This window comes from Oncorhynchus mykiss, chromosome 9 (genome assembly GCF_057628025.1).
Source record: "Oncorhynchus mykiss isolate SJ-2025 chromosome 9, ASM5762802v1, whole genome shotgun sequence".
Taxonomy (NCBI): domain Eukaryota; kingdom Metazoa; phylum Chordata; class Actinopteri; order Salmoniformes; family Salmonidae; genus Oncorhynchus; species Oncorhynchus mykiss.
Window position 1 is genome coordinate 22,074,419 of NC_143030.1, and position 18,946 is coordinate 22,093,364.

The 18,946-nt window shown below is 43.3% G+C and overlaps 1 protein-coding gene across 1 annotated transcript; it reads left to right on the forward strand.

Annotated features, from left to right (window-relative positions):
• Positions 1-1,323: 1,323 nt before the first annotated feature.
• On the forward strand, positions 1,324-6,886 carry cxcl17l (C-X-C motif chemokine ligand 17-like). Its single transcript, XM_021614986.3, has 4 exons — positions 1,324-5,231; positions 6,140-6,193; positions 6,449-6,553; positions 6,695-6,886. Exons 1-4 carry the CDS (start codon positions 5,165-5,167, stop codon positions 6,769-6,771), a joined length of 303 nt encoding a protein of 100 aa, XP_021470661.2. The 5' UTR covers positions 1,324-5,164; the 3' UTR covers positions 6,772-6,886.
• Positions 6,887-18,946: the final 12,060 nt, after the last annotated feature.

Sequence of the window (18,946 nt, forward strand, 5' to 3'; positions counted from 1 at the left end):
TTATTTCTTTTGATTTTCCAATGATGTCAAGCAAAGAGGCACTGAGTTTGAAGGTAGGCCTTGAAATACATCCACAGGTACACCTCCAATTGACTCAAATGATGTCAATTAGCCTATCAGACGCTTCTAAAGCCATGACATTATTTTCTGGAATTTTCCAAGCTGTTTAAAGGCACAGTCAACTTAGTGCATGTAAACTTCTGACCCACTGGAATTGTGGTACAGTGAATTATAAGTGAAATAATCTGTCTGTAAACAATTGTTAGAAAACATACTTGTGTCATGCTCAAAGTAGATGTCCTAACTGACATGCCAAAACTATAGATTGCTAACAAGAAATTTGTGGAGTGGTTGAAAAACGAGTTTTAATGACTCCAACCTAAGTGTATGAAACTTCCATGCAGACACAGCATCATTCAAAGACTGGAATATGATATTCCTGGTATTGGATATGACTGAAAAATGATCTCAAAGACATTCATACCTGAACTGCACCTTTATTTGCCAAGGTGAAGTACATGATCAGTGAATATATTAAATGTACAGGCTACAATATGCGGATCTCATGCATGGTAATAACTACATGTACTGTATATACGACTTTCATCCGTGGCAAAACGTTATATATTCTACTCAATCCATAGGCTTCATTAAAGTCATTCAAACTGTTTTGAAGTTGATACAACTGGCTATGATAGCTGAGGTTCATAGCTAGGTTCTGCACTAATATGTATACCAAACGTTTGGGTCCAAGCACAGATCGGCTAGATAGATAGCTACACATCCAAGCATACTGGTGTTTTTATCCTCCACTGCACAATCTATCTACAAAATCTATCTATCTACAAAATTGTACATTCAATTTGCAGTAAATGCTTTAGCTAGCTAGATTCTTTACATCCACTGTTTCACAAGACGAAAGCCTGGTTTCCTGGTTGTTTCAGGAGTCCCTAAAACATTAAACAACCAGAATTACAATGTCATACTCATGTCACAATACCAATAAAGCTAGCCAGTTAGCTGGCTAATGTTAGCTAGTCAGCTAGCTTGCTAAATCACAATTTTGTTAAATTAACTTTATGATAAAAAAAATATGCATAATCGTTTGTCTCTACATTAACTACCATATTCCTGTCAACTGTACATTTTTTGCATGATTCATTATGACGTTATAATCACTTACATTTGCTTCCATCCTAGTATTTTTGTCAGCCATCTTTGCTTATGAAAATCTCCAGCCTTGGGTCGCATAGCGTCAAATTTGTCATAGGAACCACTCGATATGATTGGTCATTGCCGGTGATTTGCATAAAGTTGGGAAAAGTTTATATTTTTCACCGCCTCCCACGCCACCTTTGCACCGCCCAAATGCGCCCCGCACTCTCCGCTTCTCACTGCTTTCCTTCCATTGAAATGAATGGGAAGCAGTGTTTCACCCACCGGCATCCTGTGCTAGTGTCACGACTCCCACCGCAGGTGGCTCCCTTCCCTTTTCCTTTTCTGTTTGTTTGGTCTTATTGGTTGCACCTGTCTCTTATTTTGTTTCTTGATTAATGTCTATTTAAGCCTGTTAGGCCCGCCTATTTTTGTGCGGGGTTGTTTTTCTGTTAGTCAGGTTGTGCGTGTTGGGTTGGACTATTTTCTGTCGATCTTTCACCCATTGTTTTGGGCATTTGTTTTGGGAATCCTAATAAAGTCGGTTTCCCCAGTATCCTCTGCACTCTGCATTTGACTCTGCACCCACCACTCCAGTGACAGAGTCAGCAGGAGCAGCTGCACCTCCTCTCCCATCCATGGAGGAGTGAGTCCTCCATCATATGGCCATTTTCCACCATATCGGTCAGCAATGGACCAGATGATGGAGAGGAAGGACCGATGGGAGAGGAGTGGCCTCCCTACCTCACCGCCAGCACCACTTACCCCTCCTACGGCGTCCGGATCCGGTGCTCTGCGTCTGGCGCTCCCAGGGAGTACGATGGAACGGCGGCTGGGTACCAGGGGTTCTTACTACAGCTGGACCTGGCTACCGGTCATCCGACTCCCTCCGGGGAGGAGAGCGTGAGCGTCCTCGTCTCCTGTCTAACGGGTCGAGCCCTGGAGTGGGCCAACGCAGTGTGGAATGGCCCAGACTCGGCGAGGGATCACTCCCCCGAGTTCACCCTCCAGTTCCGGGCCGTGTTTGACCACCCACCGGAAGGCTGAGCGACAGGAGATGAGGAGCGCACAGGACTTTGCACTGGAGTTCCGGACCTTGGCCGATGGGGCGGGGTGGAACGACAGTGCCCTGATGGACCACTATCGCTGTAGCCTGCGGAAGGATGTCCGCCGGGAGCTAGCTTGTGGGGATTACACCCTCTCCCTCGACGAACTCATTGACATGTCCATCCGACTAGACAACCTGCTGGCTGCCCGGCGGCGTCCAGAACGGGCCCTGTTGGTTCCACCTCCAGGCCTCCCGCTCCAAGGGGGGACCGGAGGAGGAGGCTCCTCCTGCACCAGGTGTGGTCGTAGAGGACACACTGCCGATCGGTGCTGGAGGAGCTCATCTGGGAGTCGGGGTGGCAGGCAGAGCACACCTTGTTCACCCCCAGGTGAGTCAGCACTAGACTCATCCAGAGCTCCCTGTTTGTCATATGTACCTACTAATTTCTTTCTCTGAGTTTTCTCCCTCTCTATAGCATAAGGCGCTAGCCGATTCAGGCGCAGCTGGGAACTTTATGGATTGTGGGCTCGCGTTAAGGCTAGGGATTCCCCTGGTGGCGCTAGACCAACCTTTCCCCGTGCACTCCTTAGATAGCCGACCATTAGGGTCAGGGCTGTTCAGGGAGGCCACAGTTCGACTGGACATGGTAACGCAGGGGAATCATAAGGAGAGGATTAGTCTCTTCCTTATTGATTCACCTGCATTTCCAGTGGTGCTGGGAATTCCCTGGCTGGCTAATCACAATCCTGAGATTTCATGGAGACAGGGGGATCTCCGAGGGTGGTCAGAGGAGTGTTCAGGTAGGTGCATAGGAGTTTCCATCGGTGCGACGAAGGTGGAGAGTCCAGACCAGGTTTCCACTGTGCGCATTCCCTCTGAGTATGTCGATTTGGCTATCGCCTTCAGTAAGAAGAGGGCGACCCAATTACCACCTCATCAACGAGGTGATTGCGCGACAAACCTGTACTTCCCAGGAGTCACGTGTACCCGTGGTCCCAGGAAGAGACCGTGGCTATGGAGACATATGTCACTGAATCTCTGGGACAGGGGTACATTCGGCCCTCCACGTCACCCGTCTCCTCAAGCTTCTTTTTTGTGAAGAAAAAGGAGGGAGGTCTGCGTCCGTGCATTGATTATAGAGGTCTAAATTCCATCACAGTGGGATTTAGTTACCCGCTACCTCTCATCGCCACGGTGGTGGAATCATTTCACGGGGTGCGTTTTTCCACAAAACTGGACATTAGGAGTGCGTATAATTTGGTGCGTATCCGGGAGGGAGATGAGTGGAAGACGCCGTTTAGAACCACATCTGGCCATTATGAGTACCTCGTCATGCCGTATAGGTTGAAGAATGCTCCAGCCGTTTTCCAATCTTTCGTAGATGAGACCCTCAGAGACCTACACGGGCAGGGTGTGGTGGTGTATATCGATGATATGCTGATCTATTCTGCCACACGCGCCGCGCACGTGTCTCTGGTGCGTAGGGTACTTGGGCGACTGCTGGAGCATGACCTGTACGTCAAGGCTGAGTGTGTGTTCTTCAAACAAGCCGTTTCCTTCCTGGGTTATCGCATTTCCACCTCTGGGGTGGTGATGGAGTGTGACAGCGTTAGAGCCGTGCGTAATTGGCCGAGGAGGTGCAGCGGTTTTTAGGGTTTGCCAATTACTACCGGAGGTTTATCAGGGGTTTTGGTCAGGGGCTGCGCCCATTATCTCACTGCTGAAGGTGTATCCATTGATACAGAACAGAAAGACTGAGCAACTGGGCCACGTCTCTGGCAACCGAACCGATAGAATGAACGACCGGTGTCAGGACTATATCTTGTGAAAGGATGAAATAGTATGAATACATTAATCAATATAACGTTTTTAATGAAAATATATCAATCATTATTTGAATATGTTGGTAACCCGATGTATAAAAGTGATAATGCCTTGAACCAGTGTTTGGAGGATATATTGGTATGGTTTGCCGGCCCTCGACTTCATCTCGGGCCTAACAACACCTGTGCAAATATATCCTCCGAACACCGGCTTCTCGGGCATTATCAATTAACTAGAACCAACCCGCTCCATCCACTCAATGCGTAATGAATGATGCGCGAACCACACAAAATAGGTGACTCATGTGGAGTTAGTTGCTCGTGTTTGCCAGATGCATTGAGGTCAAATGACAACATTTCATGGTAGCCCTTTAGCATCTATAAAGGATCTTTAGGCCTATGTAGAAAATTAAATGTTAATATTTCATTAAGAAATACTTTAAAACACAATAATAATAGGCCTAATGTGATCTAATTTCACAATTTTCATACGATTCAGAAGAGTTAGGCCCCAATGACCAAAAATACCTAATAGAAACAGATTGTGTTTAGAAAGTAACCTACAGGCCTATACCTTGCTTTTTAATAGTTACAAACTGAAAAACACATGGGTAAAAAAGCAAAGACTTAGCATTGGACAATGATCATCCACCTTGCAGATTGTAACTGTAATTGCAGAGATTTAATCTTTGCCAGATGAATAGAAACACTGTCCCAATCAGGCTCCACAACCACCACAACAACTCTTGAGTCCTCGAGGCTGACCGAAGAAGAGCCTTCATAGGAGTTTGTGTTTCACTTCCTCTTATGCTGCCCCATCTATCTCCATCATCATCGCATATCAGATGTTAGGGCATGCATGGTGGCAGAGAAAAACAAAAAGCCCATAAAACCTGTCCAGACTTATCTATCTAGCTCTCTGGCTGCAACACAAATAAGACGCATAGAGAGGTGATTATTGCCTGAGATTATAATGTAAATTGAACGGCTACGGATAGAGAAGAGCAGATGCTCTGAGCTTTCCTCCCAAGACCAAGACACTTCTACTACTACTACTACTACTATTCCACTTGAACACATTACCAAGAAAAGAGACAGCACTGCTCTACTTTGTCCAGTATCCACGGCTGCCATCATCATGTCCAAGCTCATCTGTGTGGCTCTCCTACTGGTCTTTCTGGTCTCCATTTGGTGCCACAACACAGGTGAATATGCAGAATACTTTATGTGGGTTTACAATATAGGTGATATCAGCTTCATGTCACACTTGAACAGTGGTGTAAAGTACTTAAGTAAAAATACTTTAGAGTACAACTTAAGTAGTTTTAATGGGTAGCTGTACTTTACTATTTAGAATTTTGACAACTTTTACTTTTACTTCACTACATTCTTAAAGAAAATAAGGTCCTTTTTACTCCATACATTTTCCCTGACACCCAAAAGTATTAGTTATATTTTGAATGCTTAGCAGGACAGGAAAATGGTCCAATTCATGCACTTATCACGAGAACATCCCTGGTCATCCCTACTGCCTCTGATCTGGCAGACTCACTAAACACACATGCTTCATTTGTCAATTATATCTGAGTGTTGGAGTGTGCCCCTTGCTATCTGTTAATTTTTTTTAAGTGGTGCTGTCTGGTTTGCTTACTATAGGGAATTTGAAATTATTTATACTTTTACTTTTGATACTTAAGTATATTTTAGCAATTCCATTAACTTTTGATACTTAAGTATATTTAAAACCAAATACTTTTAGACTTCTACTTTAGTAGTATTTTACTGGGTGACTTTCACTTTTACTTGAGTCATTCTCTATTAAAGTATCTTTAGTTTTACTCAAGTATGACAATTGGGTATTTTTCCAGCAGTGCACTTGAATTAAACAACAAAGTATTTGTTGTCTGCATATAGTCAATTCTGTACAGATAGATTTATCATGCCTGAACACTACTAGGTCAATGACTAACAGATCTTTTACAGTTAAATGCACCTTTTGAATGAACTGTTGTTTTCTCAAGGGTTACTCAGTAATGAATTGTTGCAGTAGTTCAACATTTATGACAAAATGGGACCAATGATTAAGTTAACTCTTCCTCCACTCTGTGTATAGTCTCTTCTAACAAATGGTCTGTGAGGGACGTGCTCCGTAAGTGTCGATGCAAAGGTGAGCATGCCTATTTAGTAAATGCCAATGGTAACAGATTCATTGTATTTGTTGACTATAAAGCAATTACTGTAAGTTAACACCACTGCCTAATTAAAAACTTTAACTCAAACTTAAACTTAATTCTGTACAGTCTCCTACAAAGGTTATCATCATCATCATCCTCACTTGCATACTTATGATGACTTATTGAATATGATATGAATATAAAGAGACGTGTGTAATTTAGAACTGTGGATTTCATTCTCTCTCCAGTTCTTCCCAATGGGAGAGAGATCTGCCGCAAGCCACTCTTTCCCAAAACCCCTGAGGAGACAAAGCAACTGATTAAATGCTTCTGCAGGAAATATAAGTTGTATAGTGAGTATACTGTGTGTGTGTGTGTGTGTGTGTGTGTGTGTGTGTGTGTGTGTGTGTGTGTGTGTGTGTGTGTGTGTGTGTGTGTGTGTAGTTGTTTTTTGCTTTCTATAACTTTGTCTGCCTGTCTTTCTGTCTTTGTAGAACACAGTGCAAAGCTGAACTTAGAGACAAAGCGGGACTTGGAGAAATGTTCATTTATCTGGTCCAACCCCTTCTGAGGATGAGAGGGCAAGGGGGTGAACAAATGATTTTAAATCATTGTTACACCAGCATAATCAGTCTTTTAAACATGTCAATCGAATAAATAAATGATTTTTCTGTATTATCAATTCACATGTTGTGTTTGTATTCATTTTTGTGTATGTGTGTTGCGTTTTAGTCACAGTGTGAAAACATAATCACAACTTATTCAATCATGTTTTGCATGCAGAGCCCCTATACAATACAGATAGATGAGTGCTTACAGTAGGTTTCACTGTGTCGGGTTGTCACACTCTAGAGCCCTTTTTATACCTGCCGTTAACATGCGTCCCTTCGTCCTGATCTTGACCTGAACTTGTCTGTTTAAACTTATGAGATGCGTATTTTAATCGTCTACACCTGTCTGACAAAATTGGGCACAATAAGAATGTGGACAAGATCAACTAACTAAAAACAAACTAGGTTTACCTTTTTGCCTGTGGATTACTCGTCAGAGTAGAGAAATACACTATTTTGTATGACTCCAGGTCAAAATTCAGGTAAAATAATGACCCAATCTCCAAGGATATGTACATTCATGTTTATTGTGTGTTTTGACCTGCCCCCAAATTAATATAGTTGGTTCACAGTTTGTTCTGATATTTTAACCTGCATGTCAGATTACAGACTCACACCATTGGGCTTTGGCACTAGAGTTACATCTCTCTCTCTCACTCAATCACTCAATCACTCTCAAATCATTGTTGCATGAACAGGCCTTCATGGTCAAATTGCTGCAAAGAAAGCACCACTAAAGGACACAAATACTAAGAAGAGATGTGCTTGGGCCAAGAAACATGAGCAATGGACATTAGAAAGGTGGAAATCTGTCCTTTGGTCAGATTCAATTTGAGATATTTGGTTCCAACCGCTGTGTCTTTGTGAGACGCAGATTAGGTGAACAGATGATCTCTGCATTGGTCGTTCCAACCGTGAAGCATGGAGGAGTGATGGTGTGAGGGTGCTTTGCTGGTGACACTGTCAGTGATTTGTTTAGAATTCAAGGCACACTTAATCAGCATGGTTACCACAGCATTCTGCAGCGAAACTCCATCCCATCTGGTTTGCGCTTAGTGGGACTATCATTTGTTTTTCAACAGGACAATGACCCAACACACCTCCAGGCTGTGTAAGGGCTATTTTACCAGGAAGGGGAGTGATGGAGTGCTGCATCAACTGTTGGAAAAGCATTTATCATGAAGCTGGTTGAGAGAATGCCAAGAGTGTGCAAAGCTGTCATCAAGACAAAGGGTGGCTACTTTGAAGAATCTCAAATATAAGATATATTTTTATTTGTTTAACACTTTTTTGGTAACTACATGATTCCATATGTGTTATTTTATAGTTTTTATTTTGCAATGTAGAAAATAGTAAAAATAAAGAAAAACTCTTGAATGAGTAGGTGTCCGAACTTTTGACTGGTACTGTGCATAAATTCCTTACATCATATGATGCTGTACTTACTATAAAGTCAGACACCTTTGGTCATTCATAACACATACATAAAGGCTTAATGATATAAATACACATTTATTAATACTTATTACTAACAGCTAAAACAAAAAAATATTAAAGACATGTTTTGAACATACATTTCCTTTTATTAGTTTTTTTTTTCAGCGATCACTGCCTCATTGCCTGCGTCTGTAATGGGTCTGCGGTGAAATGACCACCCCTCATCACTGTCAAACTCTCCCTAAAACACTTCAGCGAGCAGGCCTTTCTAATCGACCGGCCCAGGTATCTTGGAAGGATATTGACCTCATTTCGTCAGTAGAGGATGCCTGGTTATTCTTTAAAAGTGCTTTCCTCGCCATCTTAAATAAGCACGCCCCATTCCAAAAATGTAGAACCAGGAACAGATATAGCCCTTGGTTCACTCCAGGCCTGACTGCCCTTGACCAGCACAAACATATCCTGTGGCGTACTGCATTAGCATCGAACAGCCCCCGCGATATGCAACTTTTCTGGGAAGTTAGGAACAAATATACACAGGCAGATAGGAAAGCAAAGGCTAGCTTTTTCAAACAGAAATTTGCATCCTGTAGCACAAACTCCCCAAAATTCTGGGACATTGTAAAGTCCATGGAAAATAAGAGCACCTCCTCCCAGCTGCCCACTGCACTGAGGCAAGGAAACACTGTCATCACCGATAAATCTGCGATAATTGATCATTTCAATAAGCATTTTTCTACGGCTGGCCGTGCTTTAAACCTGGCAACCCCTATCAACAGCCCTGCACCCTCCTGCGCCCCCCATAGCAACTTGCTCAAGCCTCACCCATTTCTCCTTCACCCAAATGATATTCTGAAAGAACTGCACAATCTGGACCCTCTCTTTCTGAAATTATCAACCGAAATGGTTGCAACCCCTATTATTACCCTGTTCAACTTCTCTTTCGTATCGTCTGAGATCCCCAAAGATTGGAAAGCTGCCGCGGTCATCCCCCCATCAAAGGGGGAGACACTAGGCCCAAACTGCTCCAGATCTATATCTATCCTACCCTGCCTTTCTAAGGTCTTTGAAAGCCAAGTTAACAAACAGATCACCTACCATTTTGAATCCCACCGTACCTTCTCCGCTATGCAATCGGGTTTCCGAGCTGGTCATGGGTGCACCTCAGCCACCATCGACCTGGCCAAGGCTTTCAACTCTGTCAACCACCACATTCTTATCGGCAGACTCAACAGCCTTGGTTTCTCAAATGCCTCGCCTGGTTCACCAACTACTTCTCAGACAGAGTTCCATTGTCCGGGCCTGTTGTCCGGGCCTCTGGCAGTCTCTATGGGGGTGCCACAGGGTTCAATCCTCGGGCCGACTCTTTTCGCTGTATACATCAATGATGTCGTCTTGCTGCTGGTGATTCTCTGATCCACCTCTACACAGACGACACCATTCTGTATACTTCTGGCCCTTCTTTGGACACTGTTTTAATGCTATGCTAGTCTATAATAAACTTACACAAATGCTTGTCTAGCTTTGGCTGTAAAGTATATTTTGACAGGGTGATTAACAAAAGGCTAAGCTGTGTTCCAATATATTTCACTTGTGATTTTCATGAATAGGAAGATTTTCTAGGAAGATTTATGTCCGTTGCGTTATGTTAATTAGTGTCAGGCGATGATTACGCTCCCGGACCCGGGATGGGGAGTCACAAGATTAAAGTAACAACAAAGAAAGTTAGCAGGTCTGTTAGGAAACGCCTTTGTCACACCATCTGGATATGGGGATTTCTGTGCTGTGCCAGAAACTGTAAATGTGAAGATGGGAAACTGAGACATGGCTGTATCTAGGGGGATTTAAATTTTGCTGAGTCTGCTAGTTTGCACAATTTCGACTAGCTAGCAACTGCTGTGAATTCACCAAAATTATTTTAAATAACAACTGAGGTAGCTACAGTATATAATCTAACACTTAGCTACGATAAACTAATTTCAATTACAATAAATAAAGGCTAAACTTGCTTTTTTCTGTCCAGTGGCAGCATAACTGGGCCGTTTGATTTGCGAACACATCACATGATAAGCATCTCATCAGCAACACTAATACATACTTCTGGGTCACAGAATAGTAGAAAAGTGTCAATAACCATTCATGATATATGAAACATAATTCTCTAACCATGAACAATTATTCCTATTTGGGTTTTGGGTTTCACCTGTCTTTGTGCTTTGGGTTTTAAAACATGTTCCAAGTTCAAATAAATTCCACCAATGCAAACCACTGTATATGTAATACATATTGGCTTAGATTAAGAACCATTCTGGGTGCTGTCACACCCTGATTGGTTTCACCTGTCTTGGTGCTTGTCTCCGCCCCCTCCAGGTGTCACCTATCTTCCCCATTATCCACTGTGTATTTATACCTGTGTTCTCTGTTTGTCTGTTGCCAGTTCATCTTGTCTTGTCAGGTCTTACCAGCATGTGTTCCTGTCTTCCTGCCTTTTCAAGTTTCTGTTTCCTAGTTTCCCCGGTTCTGACCATTCTGCCTGTCTTGACCCAGAGTCTGTCTGTCGTTCAGTACCTGCATGACTGTGAACCGATTACAAACCTCTGCCTGCCCTGACCCCGAGCCTGACTGCTGTTCTGTACCTCATTGACAATGCCCTGATTACGGACCTCTGCCTGCCCTGACTTGTCTTTTGCCTGCTCCCTGTTTAGGTCAATTAACATCTGTGATTCTAGCTGTCTGCATCTGGGTCTTATCCTGAGTTCTGATAGTATGAACTGGCCATTACTGACCCAGCAGATTCAGACCAGCTCCACAATGCTGTCTCAGAGCAAGGAGCCACCATTGGAAGACATGAGGAGTTACTGCACTGCCTTATGGAGGGACTCCATACCCTGGTGGAACGACATGACCAGGCGTTCGATACATTGCTTGAGCAATTCAAGAGATTCTCTACAAGGTAGTAAGCCACATCAGTAATGCCCCAGACTCTCAGCAACCCTGCCACCAGTGGCGCCTCTTCCCAGCCTACCCCAGTGTCTCGAGAACCCCGCTTACCACCTCCGGAGCGTTACGCTGGAGATTCTGGAACCTGCCGGGCCTTTCTCTTCCAGTGCTCCCTCGTTTTCGAGCTGTAGCCTTCTTTGTTCCCCTCGGACCGCTCGAGGATAGGGTACATTATAACGCTTATGTCAGGGAGGGCACATGCCTGGGCTACGGCGGTGTGGGAGCAACAGTCCGCCGTCTACCTCAGCATGCAGAAGTTTGTGGCGGAAGTACGGAAGGTGTTTGAGTCTCCATTGTCCAGGAGAGAGGCTGCTCGTAAACTGCTCTACCTACGTCAAGATGCCCGTAGTGTGGCATACTATGCGGTGGATTTTCGCACATTGGTGGCTGGGAGTATCTGGAACCCGGAAGCATTGTTTGACATGTTCTTTCACGGATTTCACCTCTCACGGAGGTGATCAAAGATGAGCTCGCAGCCCGGGAGTTGCCCATGGACCTCGACTCCCTCATAGCCTTGACCATCCGGATCGATGGGCGGCTACGAGAATGTAGGAGGGAGAGGGAATCTGTCCCCTGTCACCTTCACTCACCCTCGAACCCCTGAAGGCATTTCCGAGAGACTCCAACATCACCCGAGTGCTCACGGGAATCACAGAGGGCGGTCGACTCGCCTCCTACAGAGCTCAAGCTACTGGGAAGGGCTCGATTGTCTCCAGATGAAAGTTTACGCAGACTGAACACCAGAAGCTGTATGTATTGCGGGACTACAGGACACTATATTTCCACCCGTCCATTGAAAGACCAGGCTCATCAGTAGGCACGAGTACTCTGGTGAGCTGTACAGGGATTTTCCAATCTCCCATTACTCGCACCCCTCTCCATGCCACCCTGTTATGGGATGACCAGGCCAAATCACTCCTGGTGCTCATTGATTTTCTGGGGCCAATGAAAGCTTTATCGATGCTACCTTAGTGTTGGAGCTTGGTATCACCACTCAGCCCTTCTCCATCCCCATGGATGTCAGAGCACTGGATGGGTGAAATACTGGCAGAGTGACCAGCAATACAATTCCTATTGACCTACGAGTATCAGGGAATCACAGTGAATGTATGCAGTTCCTGCTCATCGAGTCTCCCCATGTACCTGTTTTGGTGTCACACCCTTTTTATGTCTCTATTTTGGTTTGGTCAGGGTGTGATTTGGGTGGGCATTCTATGTCATTTTCTATGTTTTGTATTTCTTTCTTTTGGCCGGGTATGGTTCTCAATCAGGGACAGCTGTCTATCATTGTCTCTGATTGGGAACCATACTTAGGTAGCTTTTTCCCACATGGATTTTGTGGATAGTTATTTTCTGTTCAGTGTTTGCACCTTATGGGACAGTTTCGGTTTAATTTATTCTCTTGTTATTTTGTATTAGTGTTCAGTTCAATAAACAAACATGAACCCTTACCACGCTGCGCTTTGGTCCGACTACTCTTCCTACCCTTCCTCACCTCAAAGCCGTTACATTTGGGATATTCATGGCTCCAGAAGCACAATCCCCTGATCAACTGGTCTACTGGTGCTACTGTGGGTTGGAGACCGTGCTGCCATGCTCATGCTCTTCGCCCATCTGCCTCCCCCGCCGGCGCAGGGTTCTTCTTTGTGGAGAAGAAGGACCAAACCCTGCACCCGCGTATCGACTACAGGGGCCTCAATGATATCATGGTAAAAAAAACATTACCCTCTACCACTCATCTCCTTGGCTGTCGAACCTTTTCGGGGAGCGACCATCTTCTCCAAGTTGGACCTTCGGAACACCTACCATCTGGTTCGGATATGGGAAGGAGATGAGTGGAAGACTTCCTTTAACATGGCTAGCTGGCACTATAAGTACTTAATTATGCCATTCGGGCTGACCAATGCTCCTGCTGTGTTCCAGGCCCTGGTCAACGATGTGCTCCAGGACATGCTGAACCGGTTCGTGTTTGTGTACCTCGACAATATCTTGGTCTTTTCCCGGTCAGCTCAAGAACACATCCTCCACATCTGACAAGTCCTTCAGCATCTCCTGGAGAACCAGCTTTTCATTGACCTCTCTGATACAAGTGGGACGGTAGCGTCCCACCTCGACAACGGCCAGTGAAATTGCAGGGCACCAAATTCAAAAAAACAGTATTCCCATAATTAAAATTCCTCAAACATACAAGTATTATACACCGTTTTAAAGATAAATGTCTTGTAAATCCAACCACAGTGTCCGGTTTTAAAAAGGCTTTACTGCGAAAGCACACCATGCGATTATGTTAGGTCAGCCAGCGCCTAGCCACAGAAAACCATACAGCCATTTTCCAGCCAAAGGAGAGGTGTCACAAAATTCAGAAATAGCGTTAAAATTATTCACTTACCTTTGATGATCTTCATCTGATGGCACTCCCAGGTCTCCATGTTAGACAACAAATGTTCATTTTGTTCGATAAAGTTCATCTTATGTCCAAATACCTACTTTTTGTTTACGCGTTTAGTCCTGTAATCCAAATGCACAATGCGCGGGCACTAAGTCCAGATAAAAAGTCTAAATTGTTCCATTACAGTTTGTAGAAACATGTCAAACGATGTACAGAATCAATCTTTAGGATGTTTTTATCATAAATCTTCAATAATATTTCAACTGGACAATTCCTTTGTCTTTAGAAATGAAAGGGAACGGAGCTCATGCTCACAGCCGCGCGCGTGACTAAACTAAAGGCTTTCAACCAGACCACTGGTTCAAACAGCTCTTATTCCCTCCCCCTTCGCAGTAGAAGTCTGAAATAACGTTCTAAAGACTGTTGACATCTAGTGGAAGCTTTCTGACCCCATAGACACAGTATATTGGATAGGCAATCACTTGAAAAACTACAAACCTCAGATTTCCCACTTCCTGGATGGATTTTCCTCAGGTTTTTGCCTGCCATATCAGTTATGTTATACTCACAGACATTATTTTAACAGTTTTGGAAACTTTAGAGTGTTTTCTATCCAAATCTACCAATTACATGCATATTCTAGCTTCTGGGCCAGAGTAGGCAGTTAAATTTGGGCACGCTTTTCATCCAAAATTCTGAATGCTGCCCCCTACCCTAGTGAAGTCAAAACGTAGAAATGTGAGTTCCATTGCTCCAATATCTCCTTCCTTGGATACGTCATCGCTGCAGAACATATACAGATGGATCCAGACAAGGTGAGAGCGATGGTAGATTGGCCTCAACCCACATCCAGAGTGCAGCTGCAACATTTCCTGGGGTTTCTAACTTCTACCGCCACTTCATCCGAGGTTTCCTTCCCTCATCTCAGCACTCACCTCTCCCAAGGTTCCCTTCACATGGTCGCCAGCAGCTGACCAGGTGTTCTCGGACGTCAAACGTCGATTCACTACAGCCCCCATCTTAGTCCATCCGGACCCATCCCGTCGGTTTGTGGTGGAGGTCGACGCCTCAGATGTCGGAGTGGGGGCCGTCCTGTCCTGGCCGGGACCAAAAGCTGCACCCCTGCTCTTTCCTCTCCCATCGTCTTAACCCTGCTGAGAGAAATTATGATGTGGAAAATCGAGAACTCCTTGCCATCAAGATAGTGTGACTTACAGTCATGCGTGAATACATTTTTACATATGGGTTTGTCCTGGGAATTTAACCCAATATCCTGGCATTGCAATGCTCTACCAATATGCATTACAGGGTTAGAGATGCTTTTTGGGGCCTCAATTCAATATGATTTATAAGGCCTATATTAAGCAGTGTTTATCTCACCCTTTTTAAAGCACAAATTTATATCATATTTGACATAGTGGGTTATGTCACATTTGACATGGGTGGTTATCCCACACCCTTTATAAAGCATGACCTGTGGTTATAGATGATTTGTAACACATGTATGTAGTGTTTATGAAGGATTTATGAAGCCTTTATAAGCTGCATGTCATTTAAAGCGTGACCACATTATAATCTTATTTACAATAAAAATGACTACAAAATGACACAATACATAATTTACCATTAATTTCTATTGTGCAGAAAATAATCTAAAACACAACTAAAAAAACAGCAAATGTGTAGAGCCACAAGCTTGATGTAGTCATTGCATGCTATGAATATGGGACCAAATACTACAGTTTTGACTACTTTAATACACATATAAATTAATTTGTCACAATATTTTTGGTCCTCTAAAATGGAGGGACTATGTACAAAAAGTGCTTTTCACCCGATATGGATTAAAATACCTTCAAATTAAAGCTGTCAGTCTGCACTTTAACATCGTAGTCATTGTATCAATTTAAATCCAAAGTTCTGGAGTACAGAGACAAAACAACCAAAAATGTGTCACTGTCCCAATATTGTATGAATTGATTAAACTACCTTTGGGCTATGAGCAAAAGTATGCCTCTGGGGTCAAAATGACCCCAGTCGGTAGCTTGAGGGTTAAACATGTAAATCAAATAAATAAAGGATTTTGCTATATTTTTACGTCACATATGTGTTCTTGTGTTGATCCACATTATTTGCAAGTGGAAAAGCATAATGGTATTGGGTGTGTATATAAATTGTAAAGTAGCAATCACTACCATACTTAAGTAATTTGTTAAATGCATTGTGTCTCAGTCAGCAGTAGCCCCTATACACAACAGGAGAGTACATAGGTTTCAGTGGTGGGAATTCACACTCTAGGGCTCTCCTGATCTCTATCAACTCTCACTGACATCAGGGTCATCATTATATCTCAATGACAGGTCACACACACACACCACTGGGCTTTGGCGTCAGTTACATCATCAATCAACAACAGGAAGTCACAATCTTCAGGTGACAGTTTAATACTGTGAAAAGTGTTTAATAGTTATATTCAATGGGTGATATACACCTGATTTGTTCTAGGATTCACACTCTTGGATGAATAACAGCAGCAAACAAATCAACGTCTGCACAGAAACAGGTTAGACAGCCCTATGGCGCCTCAAAAATCTGATTAGCAAGTTTTTTGTAAACTTTCATGGGAACGTGAGTCCACTGCTGTTTACTCCATGTGGTTCAGTCATTTTACACTATGAACCCCTGGTAAGGAGGAGGAGCAGAGAGGCAAAACGTGACAGTCCAGTAATCTGAGAGGACTGAGCGATGGGTAAACACTGATCTAGAGAGTCCTGTACAGGAACCCAGTATTCTGTCCTCTCTTCTTCCTTCACACACTCTTAGAAAAAAAGGTGCTAGCTAGAACCTGAAAGGGTACATTGGCTGTCCCTCCAGGTAGAACTAGCTCGGGTTCCAGGTAGAACACTTTCCACTGAAGGTTCTACGTGGAACCCAAAAGGGTTCTACCTGAAACCAAAAAGGGTTCTCCTATGGGGACAGCCAAAGAACCCTTTTTTGTTTTACCTGTCTGTTTTAACCTGTAAGACCACCAGTGTGGTGGGGGTGTGTCCCTGTCTTCCTCTGCTGGACTGTATCAGCTATGTGCCCCCTCTGTCAGGAAGTGATAGAGGCATAGAGGTAAGGTCAAACTAAAGGGCCTTCTTCATTGATTCATGGTATTACACTAATTAATCAATTGTTTAATTGATATAGTACTATCAGGAAGGCATATTATTAGAATATATGAATAATATTATATTAATATACAGTATATCCTCCCACGTCAACATGGTAATGTAATAACAGTCCAACAAAATGGTTTGCCAAAGAAAAACTTCCATATTTTTCTTGGTAAGCACTAATGTTGAATTTTTGTCGTTGTTGTTCAGTACCCCTAGTACCTTTATCTTTTTGCCGTACAGCGGAGGCCTATCTGAACTTTAATGTAATAACAGTGTAATACACATGCATCTGGCTATGCAGACAACGTGCGCAGACGCTAGTGGCTGGTAGGTGTTGTTTGTCAACACAATACCTTGACATGGCGCCTGTTTGTCTCTAGGGCCTTTGAAATTGATGATCATCAGGTCACACAGTCTCAGTCACTGACTGCACTTGGCAGTAAGCAAATCTGGGCAACATAGTAGGCCAAAAGTATTACATTTCTATGGCCTGACTCCAAGAGATGGTCTCAGCCCACTGCCAGTGCTCATCAGTTCCTCTCTTATCGCTCTTCTTCCTCTCTATCAGAGACGTTCAGTTCTGTCCTTTTGGTCCAAACATGCCCCTTGGCCCAGGCACCCTCTTATTGTTGATAAAGTGGGCTGTTGATACTACTGCAGTCTATAAACGATAGATACTTTCTGCTAAGCAGTATGTGTCTGAAGGTTTTCTTATGGAGGAGCATCTGATTTTCTTGTCATGACAAATAGAAAGAGATGTATTCACCTGTTGGACACCAAACGTGTTCCTAACGCATGGGATTATGTCCTAACCATGTGATCTAAACAGAAAACCACTCAAATCAGGACCGCAATTCCGATTACTCTGGGGTGGCCCTGCAGTACACTGCTTCTGTCTGTAGAGAGAGCTCTTTTACTTGTTTCTGCTTGTCACCCATTGACGTTATAGAAAAAACAGGCCATTTAAAAACTTGAAGACTAAGTAAAGATTTGAGTTATGTCTGTTGTCAAGATGTGTTGAGTTCGAGCAGTTCTAGAAGTCATTGGCATGTGAATGCTAGATAATTCTATGTGATATGTCATCCAGTCTACGTTAACGCCTGTAGACAAATTCAGATAACACCCTACAAGGGCTTGTTTGTTTGTAACCACCTACATGGTTTGAGCTATTTGTATTTTTTCACTCCCTCCCTCCCTCCCTCCCTCCCTCCCTCCCTCCATGGGAAACATATATTTTTACATTGCCAAAGCAAGTGAAGTAGATAATAAACGAAAGTGAAATAAACAATAAACAAAATGTACAGTAAACATTACTCACAAAAGTAAGAATAGAGACATTAGAGAAAGAATAGAGACATTTCTAATGTCACCTCTAAATACAGTGTTGTAATGATGTGCAAATAGTAAAAGTACAAAATAAAAAGTAAATAAACATAAATATAGGTTGTATTTACAATGGTGTTTGTTTTTCACTGGTTTCCCTATTCTTGTGGCAACAGGTCACAAATCGTGCTGCCGTGATTGCACACTGTGGTATTTCACCCAATAGATATGGGAGTTTGTCAAAATTGGATTTGTTTTCGAATTCTTTGTGGGTCTGTGTAATCTGAGGAAAATATGTGTCTCTGATATGGTCATACATTTGGCAGGAGGTCAGGAAGTGCAGCTCAGTTTCCACCTCCTTGTGTGGGCAGTGTGCACATAGCCTGTGGCGGTCTTTCTAAATAGCAAGGCTATGCTCATTGAGTCTGTACATAGTCAAAGATTTCCTTCATTTGGGTCAGTCACAGTGTTCAGGTATTCTGCCACTGTGAAATCTCTTTTTAGGGCCAAGTAGAATCCTAGTTTGCTCAGTTTCTTTGTAAATTCTTTCCAATGTATCAAGTAATTATCTACCTCTCTCTCGCTACCTCTCCTCTCTTTTGCTCCCTTACTCCCCCCATTTAAACAATGGAGAATGAAAGGATTATGAAAAACAGGGATGAGTGATATGCAGTATAAGTGGGTGACTCAGCTTTAAAACCCTTCCCTGCAGTCAAGGGAGCACATCGCCCTCTATAGTTGCATCATGTGTGGAATGTTATTAGTATTTTTCATTTATTAGTATTTTTTGCATTATTTCCAAAAACACGCCGAAAATACGAGTTT

Excerpts from the sequence above, each read along its gene's own strand:
- cxcl17l (XM_021614986.3), top strand. The coding sequence starts at position 5,165 with ATGTCCAAGCTCATCTGTGTGGCTCTCCTACTGGTCTTTCTGGTCTCC. Across the intron at positions 5,232-6,139 it reads CATTTGGTGCCACAACACAG|TCTCTTCTAACAAATGGTCT; the intron begins GTGAATATGCAG and ends CTCTGTGTATAG. Across the intron at positions 6,554-6,694 it reads CAGGAAATATAAGTTGTATA|AACACAGTGCAAAGCTGAAC; the intron begins GTGAGTATACTG and ends CTGTCTTTGTAG.